At 44.3% G+C, this 12,987-nt stretch overlaps 1 protein-coding gene across 1 annotated transcript in view; it reads left to right on the forward strand.

Moving 5' to 3' along the window:
• MAP3K9 (mitogen-activated protein kinase kinase kinase 9) overlaps positions 1-12,987 on the forward strand; it is a 208,450-nt gene that overhangs the window by 128,576 nt on the left and 66,887 nt on the right. The window contains exon 3 of the mRNA XM_053711279.1: positions 4,134-4,314. Within this exon, the coding sequence (XP_053567254.1) occupies positions 4,134-4,314 (181 nt within the window). The remainder of the gene's footprint in view (positions 1-4,133; positions 4,315-12,987) is intronic.

A 12,987-nucleotide genomic window follows, 5' to 3' on the forward strand; every position in this document is an offset into this window, starting at 1 on the left:
GCAGCAATGGACATAGTTCCTTTTGCACGCCTACATCTCAGACCACTGCAACTGTGCATGCTAAGTCAGTGGAATGGGGATTACTCAGATTTGTCCCCCACTCTAAATCTGAATCAAGAAACCAGAAATTCTCTTCTATGGTGGCTTTATCGGCCACATCTGGCCAGGGGAATGCCATTCAGCAGGCCAGACTGGTCAATTGTAACAACAGACGCCAGCCTACTAGGTTGGGGCGCTGTCTGGAATTCTCTGAAGGCTCAGGGACTATGGAATCAGGAGGAGAGTCTTCTTCCAATAAACATTCTGGAATTGAGAGCAGTCCTCAATGCTCTTCTGGCTTGACCCCAGTTAACAACTCGGGGGTTCATCAGGTTCCAGTCGGACAACATCACGACTGTAGCTTATATCAACCATCAGGGAGGGACAAGAAGCTCCCTAGCAATGATGGAAGTATCGAAGATAATTCGCTGGGCAGAGTCTCACTCTTGCCACCTGTCTGCAATCCACATCCCGGGAGTGGAGAACTGGGAGGCGGATTTCTTAAGTCGTCAGACTTTTCATCCGGGGGAGTGGGAACTTCATCCAGAGGTCTTTGCCCAAATACTTCGACGTTGGGGCAAACCAGAGATAGATCTCATGGCGTCTCGACAGAACGCCAAGCTTCCGCGCTACGGGTCCAGATCCAGGGATCCGGGAGCGGTCCTGATAGATGCCTTGACAGCACCATGGACCTTCAGGATGGCTTATGTGTTTCCACCTTTCCCGATGCTTCCTCGATTGATTGCCAGAATCAAACAGGAGAAAGCATCAGTGATTCTAATAGCGCCTGCATGGCCACGCAGGACTTGGTATACAGATCTGGTGGACATGTCATTCTGTCCACCTTGGTCGTTACCTCTGAAACAGGACCTTCTGATTCAGGGTCCTTTCAAACATCAAAATCTAACTTCTCTGAAGCTGACTGCTTGGAAATTGAACGCTTGATCTTATCAAAGCGTGGTTTTTCTGAGTCAGTTATTGATACCTTAATACAGGCTAGGAAGCCTGTTACCAGAAAGATTTACCATAAAATATGGCGTAAATACCTATATTGGTGCGAATCCAAAGGTTACTCTTGGAGTAAGGTTAGGATTCCTAGGATATTGTCTTTTCTACAAGAAGGTTTAGAAAAGGGGTTATCCGCTAGTTCCTTAAAGGGACAGATCTCAGCTCTGTCCATTCTGTTACACAAGCGTCTGTCAGAAGTTCCAGACGTTCAGGCTTTTTGTCAGGCTTTGGCCAGGATTAAACCTGTGTTTAAAGCTGTGGCTCCACCATGGAGTTTAAACCTTGTTCTTAACGTTTTACAGGGTGTTCCGTTTGAACCCCTTCATTCCATTGTTATAAAGTTGTTATCTTGGAAAGTTCTATTTTTAATGGCTATTTCCTCGGCTCGAAGAGTCTCTGAGTTATCAGCCTTACATTGTGATTCTCCTTATTTGATTTTTCACTCGGATAAGGTAGTTCTGCGTACTAAACCTGGGTTCTTACCTAAGGTAGTCACTAACAGGAATATCAATCAGGAGATTGTTGTTCCATCCTTGTGCCCAAATCCTTCTTCAAGGAAGGAACGTCTTTTGCACAATCTGGATGTAGTTCGTGCCCTTAAATTTTATTTACAGGCAACTAAAGATTTTCGACAAACGTCTTCCCTGTTTGTCGTTTACTCTGGTCAGAGGAGAGGTCAAAAAGCTTCTGCTACCTCTCTCTCTTTTTGGCTTCGTAGCATAATTCGTTTAGCTTATGAGACTGCTGGACAGCAGCCTCCTGAAAGAATTACAGCTCATTCCACTAGAGCTGTGGCTTCCACTTGGGCCTTTAAGAATGAGGCCTCTGTTGAACAGATTTGCAAGGCTGCAACTTGGTCTTCGCTTCATACTTTTTCCAAATTTTACAAATTTGACACTTTTGCTTCCTCGGAGGCTATTTTTGGGAGAAAGGTTCTTCAGGCAGTGGTTCCTTCTGTATAAAGAGCCTGCCTATCCCTCCCGTCATCCGTGTACTTTTGCTTTGGTATTGGTATCCCACAAGTAATGATGACCCGTGGACTGATCACACTTAACAGAAGAAAACATAATTTATGCTTACCTGATAAATTCCTTTCTTCTGTAGTGTGATCAGTCCACGGCCTGCCCTGTTTTTTAAGGCAGGTAAATATTTTTTAAATTATACTCCAGTCACCACTACACCCTTGGCTTCTCCTTTCTCGTTGGTCCTTGGTCGAATGACTGGAGGTGACGTAGAGGGGAGGAGCTATATGGCAACTCTGCTGGGTGAATCCTCTTGCACTTCCTGTAGGGGAGCAGATAATATCCCACAAGTAATGATGACCCGTGGACTGATCACACTACAGAAGAAAGGAATTTATCAGGTAAGCATAAATTATGTTTTTACAGGTAATTTTGTAATTATTTTAACTATTTTAGCTATTAAATAGTTCTTAACTATTTAATAGCTATTGTACCTGGTTAAAATAAATACAAAGTTGCCTGTAAAATAAATATTAATCCTAAAATAGCTACAATATAATTATTCGTTATATTGTAGCTATATTAGGGTTTATTTTACAGGTAAGTATTTAGCTTTAAATAGGAATAATTTATTTAATAAGAGTTAATTTATTTCGTTAGATTTAAATTATATTTAATTTAGGGGGGTGTTAGTGTTAGGGTTAGACTTAGCTTTAGGGGTTAATCCATTTATTAGAGTAGCGGCGAGATCCGGTCGGCAGATTAGGGGTTAATAATTGAAGTTAGGTGTCGGCGATGTTAGGGAGGGCAGATTAGGGGTTAATACTATTTCTTATAGGGTTATTGAGGCGGGAGTGAGGCGGATTAGGGGTTAATAACTTTATTATAGTAGCGGTGAGGTGCGGTCGGCAGATTAGGGGTTAATTATTGTAGGTAGCTGGCGGCGACGTGGGAAGCAGATTAGGGGTTAATAAATATAATATAGGGGTCGGCGGTGTTAGGGGCAGCAGATTAGGGGTTCATAGGGATAATGTAGGTGGCGGCGGTGTGCGGTCGGCAGATTAGGGGTTAAAAAAATTTAATACAGTGGCGGCGATGTGGGGGGACCTCGGTTTAGGGGTGCATAGGTAGTTTATGGGTGTTAGTGTACTTTAGAGCACAGTAGTTAAGAGCTTTATAAACCGGCGTTAGCCCAAAAAGCTCTTAACTACTGACTTTTTTTCTGCGGCTGGAGTCTTGTTGGTAGAGGGTCTAACGCTCACTCCAGCCAAGACTCTAAATAACGGCGTTAGAAAGATCCCATTGAAAAGATAGGATATACAAATGGCGTAGGGGGATCTGCGGTATGGAAAAGTTGCGGCTGCAAAGTGAGCGTTAGACCCTTTCCTGACTGACTCTAAATACCTGCGGTAGCCCAAAACCAGCGTTAGGAGCCTCTAACGCTGGTTTTGACGGCTAACGCCAAACTCTAAATCTAGGCCATGGTTTCCACACTGTCTTGTTTGCACAGTATCTTTTATTGTCTGATTTATATCTGACCCTAATTGTCCTCAACAGAAGAGAAAGAAAAGGGAATTAAACCTAAAAAAAATCTTTCTTTTATCAGATAGAACATATAGTTTTAAACAACTTTCCAATTTATGTTTATTTAATTTGCTTCATTCTCTTGGCATTCTTTGTTGAAATGGCAGCAATGCACTGTTGGGAGCTAGTTAACACATTGTATGAGCCAATAACATGAGACGTATATGTGCAGCCACCAATCAGCAGCTCCTGGGCCTATCTAGGACCAGAAGTAAATTGGAAAGTTGTTTAAAATCACAAGATCTAGCTGAATCATGAAAGAAAAAATGTAGATTTAATATTCAAACATCGGGGCATCCATTACTTTATGAAGTGTTTTCCAATCAGGCAGCACATCTTAAAATACAATATCTTCTTTATTAGGAATATGATGCAAAAGACTACGTTTTGGGCCCACAGCCCTTAATCATGTCTAAAGGACTTGGAATTCTTCAGATTTATAATTAGTTTATGCAATGTACTTTTTTTATATATAAAAAAAGAAGAAAAAAAATGCTTTTGAAGTGAAATGTAACTTGTCTCTTTCCCTTTGTGTTTCAGTTTTAATCCTGGAGATGGTGGAGAATGGGGATCTCAGCAACAAAGTCCTGAAGATAACAGATTTTGGTCTGGCAAGGGAGTGGCACAGAACCACCAAGATGAGTGCTGCTGGCACCTACGCTTGGATGGCACCAGAAGTCATTCGCTCCTCTATGTTCTCAAAGGGAAGCGATGTGTGGAGGTAAGTTGTTTGTGCAACCCTTGTCCCCATACGTTATCACTGCTTCCTGCTGATGTCCCACTATGTTAATGTGAAACCAGCAACTGTTAAAATGTCTATTACTGCACCATTAGAATAAATAAAAAATGTTAGTGACATCCTTATGTTAAAAGGATGTTAAAGAAACCTCAAAATGAAATTCCAATAAATAGCTTAATTCTGCATAATGGAGAAAAATGTTGTAATATACTTTTTAATTATTAATTTTGCTTCCCTTTCCTATAATTTAATATCTGAAAAATACAATTTTCTTTCTCTTTCATGATTCAGATGAAGAATACAATTTTAAACAACATTCTAATTTACTTCTATTATCTAATTTGCTTCATTCAGATATCCTTTGATTGACTCACCCATGTGCATTGCTATTTCTTCAACACACAAGGCATCTATGTGCATCCACCAATAAGCAGCTACTGAGCCTATCTAGATATGCGTTTCAGAAAAGTATATCAAGAGAATGAAGCAAATTAGATAATAGAAGCAAATTAGAAAGTTGTTCAAATTACATCTATCTAAATCATGAAAAAAAAATGGGCTTCATGTCCCTTTTAAAATTGGCTTTATAAATGGTGGCACATCTCATTTTAACAAACTTGTACTACAGTAGCATCCAACATGTCAGTTACCTCAATGAGAGAACACATACCGTTTTTCATGTAGGATTAACAAAATGTTTAGTGAAATATTTTCATAATATGAATTTAAACCAATGGTGACATTGTATGCATAAATGCAAACGGATTAGAGATTTTAATTCTATAATCCTATAATATAAAAGGCCAAGTGTGTTTGTCCGAAGCTGTCATGCGCAGTAGAGACAGCACGAGGACAAACACACCTGGCCTTACCTGACATGCTGTTTACGGCAGTGGGGCGGAAGTGGGCGTGGTCGGGCAGGAGCGTGGGCATGGCCGGACGGGGTTGTGGTCGGGTGTGGCCGGCATGGTCGGAGCGTGACGGGGGTGTGGTCGGGCGCGGTCGGCACGAGAGAGAGGAGAGAGAAAGAGAAAGAGAGGGGATGCGACAGAAAGAGAGAGGGAAGAACAGAAGAGGGGAAAGAGCAGAAGAGAGGGGGGAGAGAGAGCAAAAGAGATGGAAAAGAGCAAAATAGAGAGAAGAGAGGGAAAAGAGCGAAAAAGAGAGGGGGAGAGAGAAAATAAGAGGGAGAAAGAGAGGGATGGAGAGAGAGCAACAGAGAGGGGAAAGAGCAAAAGAGAGGTGAAAGAGCAAAATAGAGGGGAGAGAGAGCAAAAGAGAGGTGAAGAAGAGAGAGGGGGAGAGAGAGCAAAAGAGGGGGGGGAGAGAGCAAAAGAGGGGGGGAGAGCAAAAGAGGGGGGGGGGGAGAGTGAAAGAGAGGGGAAGAGAGAGCAAAAAAGAGAGAGGGGGGAGAGAGATAAAAAGAGAGGGGGGAGAGTGATAAAAAGAGAGGGGGGAGAGAGATAAAAAGAGAGGGGGGGAGAGAGAGAAAAAGAGAGGGGGGAGAGAGAAAAAGAAAGGGGGAGAGAGAGAGAAAAAGAGGGACAGAGAGAAAAAAAGAGAGGGGGAGAGAGAGAGAGCAAAAGAGAGGGATGGAGAGAGAGACCAAAAGAGAGGGATGGAGAGAGAGACCAAAAGAGAGGGATGGAGAGAGAGACCAAAAGAGAGGGATGGAGAGAGAGACCAAAAGAGAGGGATGGAGAGAGAGACCAAAAGAGAGGGATGGAGAGAGAGACCAAAAGAGAGGGATGGAGAGAGAGACCAAAAGAGAGGGATGGAGAGAGAGAGACCAAAAGAGAGGGATGGAGAGAGAGAGCAAAAGAGAGGGATGGAGAGAGAGCGCAAAAGAGAGGGATGGAGAGAGAGCGCAAAAGAGAGGGATGGAGAGAGAGAGGGATGGAGAGAGAGAGCAAAAGAGAGGGATGGAGAGAGAGTGCAAAAGAGAGGGATGGAGAGAGCGCAAAAGAGAGGGGGCAGAGTGCGCAAAAGAGAGGGGGAGAGTGCGCAAAAGAGAGGGGGGAGAGTGCGCAAAAGAGAGGGGGGAGAGTGCGCAAAAGAGAGGGGGGAGAGTGCGCAAAAGAGAGGGGGGAGAGTGCGCAAAAGAGAGGGGGGAGAGTGCGCAAAAGAGAGGGGGGAGAGTGCGCAAAAGAGAGGGGGGGAGAGTGCGCAAAAGAGAGGGGGGAGAGTGCGCAAAAGAGAGGGGGGAGAGTGCGCAAAAGAGAGAGGGGGGAGAAGAGCGCAAAAGAGAGAGGGGGGAGAAGAGCGCAAAAGAGAGAGGGGGGAGAAGAGCGCAAAAGAGAGAGGGGGGAGAGAATGCAAAAGAGAGAGGGGGGAGAGAGCGCAAAAGAGAGAGGGGGGAGAGAGCGCAAAAGAGAGAGGGGGGAGAGAGCGCAAAAGAGAGAGGGGAGAGAGGGAGAAAAAGAGAGGTGGAGCGAGAGAGCAAAAGAGAGGTGGAGCGAGAGAGAGCGCAAAAGAGAGGGGGAGAGAGCGCAAAAGAGAGGGGGAGAGAGCGCAAAAGAGAGGGGGAGAGAGCGCAAAAGAGGGGGAGAGAGAGCGCAAAAGAGAGGGGGAGAGAAAGCAAAAGAGAGAGGGCGCAAAAGAGAGAGAGAACGCAAATGAGAGGAGGAGGGAGAGAGAGAAAATAAGAGGGGAGAAGAGAGAGCATAAGAGAGGGGGAGAGAGCAAAAGAGAGGGATGGAGTGAGAGCAACAGAGAGGGGAAAGAGCAAAATAGAGGGGAGAGAGAGCAAAAGAGAGGTGAAGAAGAGAGGGGGAGAGAGTGATAGAGAGGGGAAGAGAGAGCAAAAGAGAGGGATGGAGAGTGAGCAAAAGAGAGGGGGAAGAGCAAAAGAGAGGGGGAAGAGCAAAAGAGAGGGGGAAGAGCAAAAGAGAGGGGGAGAGAAAGCAAAAGAGAGGGGGGAGAGAGAGCGCAAAAGAGAGGGGGGGAGAGAGCAAAAGAGGGGTGGAGCCGAGAGAGAGCACAAAAGAGAGGGGGAGCGAGAGAGAGCAAAAGAGGCGGAGCGAGAGAGAGCAAAATAGGGGGAGAGAGAGCAAAAGAGAGATGGAGCAAGAGAGAACGCAAAAGAGAGGGGGCAAGAGAGAGCAAGGGGGTGGGACCGCTGTACTGCAAAAAAATGGCCCGTGTAAACGGGCTTTAGGACTAGTTTAGTTATATAGCACTATGTGAAAGGCACAGACATTCACCGTTTCCTGGTTACCACCATCCATTTCACAGGAAAAATATATATTTCTCTTGTAAGATGTATCGAGTCCATGGATTCATCCATACTTGTGGGATATTCTCCTTCCTAACAGGAAGTGGCAAAGAGAGCACCCACAGCAGAGCTGTCTATATAGCTCCTCCCTTAGCTCCGCCCCCCCAGTCATTCTCTTTGCCTGCTTAACTGCTAGGAAGTGTAAAGTGAATGTGGTGACAAAAATGTTAGTTTTTATTTTCTCAAGCAAAAGTTTATTTTAAATGGTACCGGTGTGTACTATTTACTCTCTGGCAGAAAAGGGATGAAGATTTCTGCATGGAGGGTTATGATTTTAGCAAGGAGGATGATGATTTTAGCACTTTGTAACTAAAATCCACTGCTGTTCTCACAAGGGCTGAAGAGTACAGGAAAACTTCAGTTGGGGGAACAGTTTGCAGGCTAAACTGCTTTAAGGTATGTTCAGTCTATTTTTTTCTAGACAGACTGTGTTAATTCTATAAAAGGCTGGCAATATCCCCATGAGGGAAGGGTAAGCTGTATTCAGACACTTAATAGGAATCACAGCTTGCATAAAGGGCTCATTTAGTTACTGGTGACACTGATAGGAAAAAACGTTTTTATTTTATTGCAAAGATAACGTTTTTTGAGGGACTTTAAGGGGTCTTTGTGGCTTGTTTAAGGGTTATTAACCCACATGGCTAGTTTGAGAAACACTCTGTTGTGTTTCTTTTAGGCCCCATTACATCGAGTGAGGTGGGAGGGGCCTATTTTCGCGCCTCAGTTGCGCAGTTTCTTTTCCTCAGAGACATCCAGCTGCTTCTCCAGAGGTTCCTACTGTGTTTGAGGGCTGTAAAGAAGTTTTTTTTCCCCACAAATCGTTCCTAAAGGGCAGGTAGGCACCACAGCAGATCTGTGGCAAGGTGCTGAACATTTTTTACCGTTTTTTTTGACGTTTTGTCAATCCGATTTTTACATTAAGGGGTTAATTGGTTATTTGCATAGCTGTGCAAAGTTACGAAGGCTTTATGATGCTACTGTAAAAATTTTGTTGAGTTTACTGCTTTTTTTACAGTTTTGCAGAGTTTGTGCAGCTTTTATTGTATTAAAGGCACAGTACCGTTTTTTTCTAAGTGTTATTTCCTTTGATTAAAGTGTTTTCCAAGCTTGCTTGTTACATTACTAGCCTGTTTAACATGTCTGACACCAAGGAAAATCCTTGTTCAATGTGTTTAGAAGCTATTGTGGAACCCCCTATTAGAATGTGTCCCACTTGCACTGATATGTCTATAAATTATAAAGAGCATATTTTATCATTTAAAAATATAGCTATAGATGATTCTCAGACAGAAGGAAATGAGTGTTTGACATCTAGCTCTCCCCAAGTGTCACAACCAGTAACGCCCGCACAAGTGATGCCAAGTACCTCTAGTGCGTCAAATTCATTTACTTTACAAGACATGGCCACAGTTATGAATAAAACCCTCAGAGGTTTTCTCTAAACTGCCTGGTTTACAAGGAAAGCGTGACAGCTCTGGGTTAAGAACAAGTGCTGAGCCGTCTTGACGCTTTAGTAGCCGTATCTGATATACCCTCACAATTTTCTGAAGTAGGGGTAAGGGATTTGTTATCTGAGGGAGAAATTTCTGATTCAGGAAAGACGCTCCCTCAGACAGATTCTGATATGACGGCCTTTAAATTTAAGCTTGAACACCTCCGCTTATTGCTCAGGGAGGTATTAGCGACTCTAGATGATTGTGACCCTATAGTGGTTCCAGAGAAATTGTGTAAAATGGACAAATACTTAGAAGTTCCTGTTTACACTGATGTTTTTCCAGTCCCTAAGAGGATTGTGAATATTGTTACTAAGGAGTGGGATAGACCAAGTATTCCGTTCGCTCCCCCTCCTGTTTTTAAGAAAATGTTTCCCATATCTGACACCATGCGGGACTCGTGGCAGATGGTCCCTAAGGTGGAGGGAGCTATTTCTACTCTTTCTAAGCGTACAACTATACCTATCGAAGACAGTTGTGCTTTCAAAGATCCTATGGATAAAAAATTAGAGGGTCTCCTGAAGAAAATTTTTGTTCATCAAGGTTTTCTTCTCCAACCTATTGCGTGCATTGTTCCTGTAACTACTGCAGCTGCTTTCTGGTTCGAGGCTCTAGAAGTGGCTCTTCAGATGGAGACTCCATTAGAGGATATTATGGATAGAATTAAGGCCCTTAAGTTGGCTAATTTTTTCATTACAGATGCCGCTTTCCAACTGGCTAAATTAGCGGCAAAGAATTCAGGTTTTGCACGCAGGGCGTTATGGCTTAAGTCCTGGTCTGCTGATGTATCATCAAAATCTTAACTTTTGAACATCCCAATTCGGGCCTGAACTGAAAGAGATTATTTCAGACATCACTGGAGGGAAAGGCTATGCTCTCACTCAGGATAAAACAAACAAAATGAGGACCAAACAAAATGATTTTCGTTCCTTTCGGAACTTCAAGGGTGGTCCCACTTTCAGCTTCTGCTGCAAAGCAAGAGGGGAATTTTGCCCAATCCAAGTCAGTCTGGAAACCTAACCAGGCTTGGAACAAGGGTAAACAGGCCAAGAAGCCTGCAGCTGCCTCTAAGACAGCATGAAGGGGTAGCCCCCGATCTGGGACCGGATCTAGTAGGGGGCAGACTCTCTTTCTTCGCTCAGGCTTGGGCAAGAGATATCCGCGATTCCTGGGCTTTTGAAATTGTGTCCCAGGGATATCTTTTGGACTTCAAAGTCTCTCCCCCAAGGGGGAGATTTCACATTTCTCAATTGTCTGCAAACCAGACAAAGAGAGAGGCGTTCTTACGCTGTGTAGAAGACCTACATACCATGGGAGTGATCCGCCCAGTTCCAAAAGCGGAACAAGGGCTAGGGTTTTACTCAAACCTGTTTGTGGTTCCCAAAAAAGAGGGAACTTTCAGACCAATCTTGGATCTCAAAATTCACAGAGATCATCATCAATTCCTCAGATTCGCCTTTCTGGACAGGCATTATCATTTCATGGCCCTTCCCTTCAGGTTGGCCACGGCTCCCAGAATTTTTACAAAGGTGCTATGGTCCCTTTTGGCGGCGCCTTATCTAGACGACTTCTTAATTCAGGCGTCGACTTTCCAGCTAGCCAAGTCTCACATGGACATCGTGTTGGCTTTTCTGAGATCTCACGGGTGGAAGGTGAACATAAAAAAGAGTTCTCTCTTCCCTCTCACACGAGTTTCCTTCCTAGGGACTCTAATAGACTCGGTAGAAATGAAAATATTTCTGACGGAGGTCAGAAAGTCAAAATTCTTAACCACTTGCCGAGCTCTTCATTCCTCGGCCATCAGTGGCTCAGTGTATGGAGGTAATCGGACTCATGGTAGCGGCAATGGACATAGTTCCTTTTGCCCGCCGACACCTCAGAACACTGCAACTATGCATGCTAAACAAATAGTGGAATGGGGATTATGCAGATTTATCTCCTCAACTGCATCTGGACAAGGAGACCAGAGACTCTCTTCTCTGGTGGTTGTCTCAGGACCACCTGTCTCAGGGAATGTGTTTCCGCAGGCCAGAGTGGCTCATAGTAACGCCAGATGCTAGGCTGGGGTGCAGTCTGGAACTCCCCGAAAGCACAGGGCTTATGGTCTCGGGAGGAAACTCTCCTCCCGATAAACATTCTAGAACTGAGAGCGATATTCAATGCGCTTCAGGCGTGGCCTCAGCTAGCTGCGGACAAATTCATCAGATTTCAGTCGGACAACATCACGACTGTGGCTTATATCAATCATCAAGGAGGAACACGGAGTTCTCTAGCGATGATGGAGGTAACCAAAATAATCCGATGGGCGGAGGATCACTCTTGCCATCTCTCAGCAATCCATATCCCAGGGGTAGAGAACTGGGAGGTGGATTTCCTAAGTCGTCAGACTTTTCATCCGGGGGAGTGGGAGCTCCATCCGAAGGTATTTGCCCAGCTGACTCAGCTTTGGGGCACACCAGAATTGGATCTGATGGCGTCCCGGCAGAACGCCAAACTTCCTTGTTACAGGTCCAGGTCCCGGGATCCCCAGGCGGTACTGATAGATGCTCTAGCAGTGCCCTGGTCCTTCAATCTGGCCTATGTATTTCCACCGTTTCCTCTCCTCCCACGTCTGGTTGCCAGAATCAAGCAAGAGAGAGCTTCGGTGATTCTGATAGCGCCTGCGTGGCCACGCAGGACTTGGTATGCAGACCTAGTGGACATGTCATCGGTTCCACCGTGGACTCTGCCAATGAGGCAGGACCTTCTAATCCAAAATCCTTTCAACCATCCAAATCTAATTTCTCTGCACCTCACAGCTTGGAGATTGAGCGCCTGATTTTATCAAAGCGTGGTTTCTCTGAGTCGGTCATCGATACCCTGATTCAGGCTAGAAAGCCTGTCACCAGGAAGATCTATCATAAGATTTGGCGCAAATATTTTTATTGGTGTGAATCCAAGTGTTACTCATGGAGTAAGATTAGGATTCGTAGAATATTATCTTTTCTCCAAGGAGGATTGGAGAAGGGATTATCAGATAGTTCCTTAAAAGGACAAATTTCTGCATTGTCTATTCTTTTACACAAGCGTCTGGCAGATGTCCCTGACGTTCAAGCGTTTAGTCAGTCTTTAGTCAGAATCAAGCCTGTATTCAAACCTGTTGCTCCGCCATGGAGCCTAAACTTAGTTCTTAAAGTTCTTCAAGGGGTTCCGTTTGAACCTATGCATTCCATAGATATTAAGCTTCTATCTTGGAAAGTTCTGTTTTTAGTAGCTATCTCTTCGGCTCGAAGAGTTTCTGAGTTATCTACTTTACAGTGTGACTCACCTTATCTTGTTTTCCATGCAGATAAGGTGGTTTTATGTACCAAACCTGGGTTTCTTCCTAAGGTTTTCTAATAGGAATATCAATCAGGAGATTGTTGTTCCTTCACTGTGTCCTAATCCTTCATCAAAGAAGGAACGTCTGTTGCACAATCTTGATGTGGTTCATGCTTTAAAGTTCTACTTACAAGCAACTAAAGATTTCCGTCAAACATCTTCATTGTTTGTTTGTTGTTTATTCTGGTAAACAGAGAGGTCAAAAGGCTACGGCTACCTCTCTTTCCTTTTGGCTGAAAAGCATCATCCGTTTGGCTTATGAGACTGCTGACCAGCAGCCTCCTGAAAGAATTACTGCTCGTTCTACTAGAGCAGTGGTTTCCACATGGGCTTTTAAAAATGAGGCTTCTGTTGAACAGATTTGTAAGGCGGCGACTTGGTCTTCGCTTCATACTTACCTGATAAATTTATTTCTCTTGTGATGTATCGAGTCCACGGCCCGCCCTGTTTATTTAAGACAGGCAGTATATTTTTATTTAAAAAAGCTTCAGTCACCTCTGCACCCTATAGTTTCTCCTTTTTCTTCCT

The sequence above is a fragment of the Bombina bombina genome, chromosome 1 (genome assembly GCF_027579735.1).
Source record: "Bombina bombina isolate aBomBom1 chromosome 1, aBomBom1.pri, whole genome shotgun sequence".
In the NCBI taxonomy this organism is placed as follows: domain Eukaryota; kingdom Metazoa; phylum Chordata; class Amphibia; order Anura; family Bombinatoridae; genus Bombina; species Bombina bombina.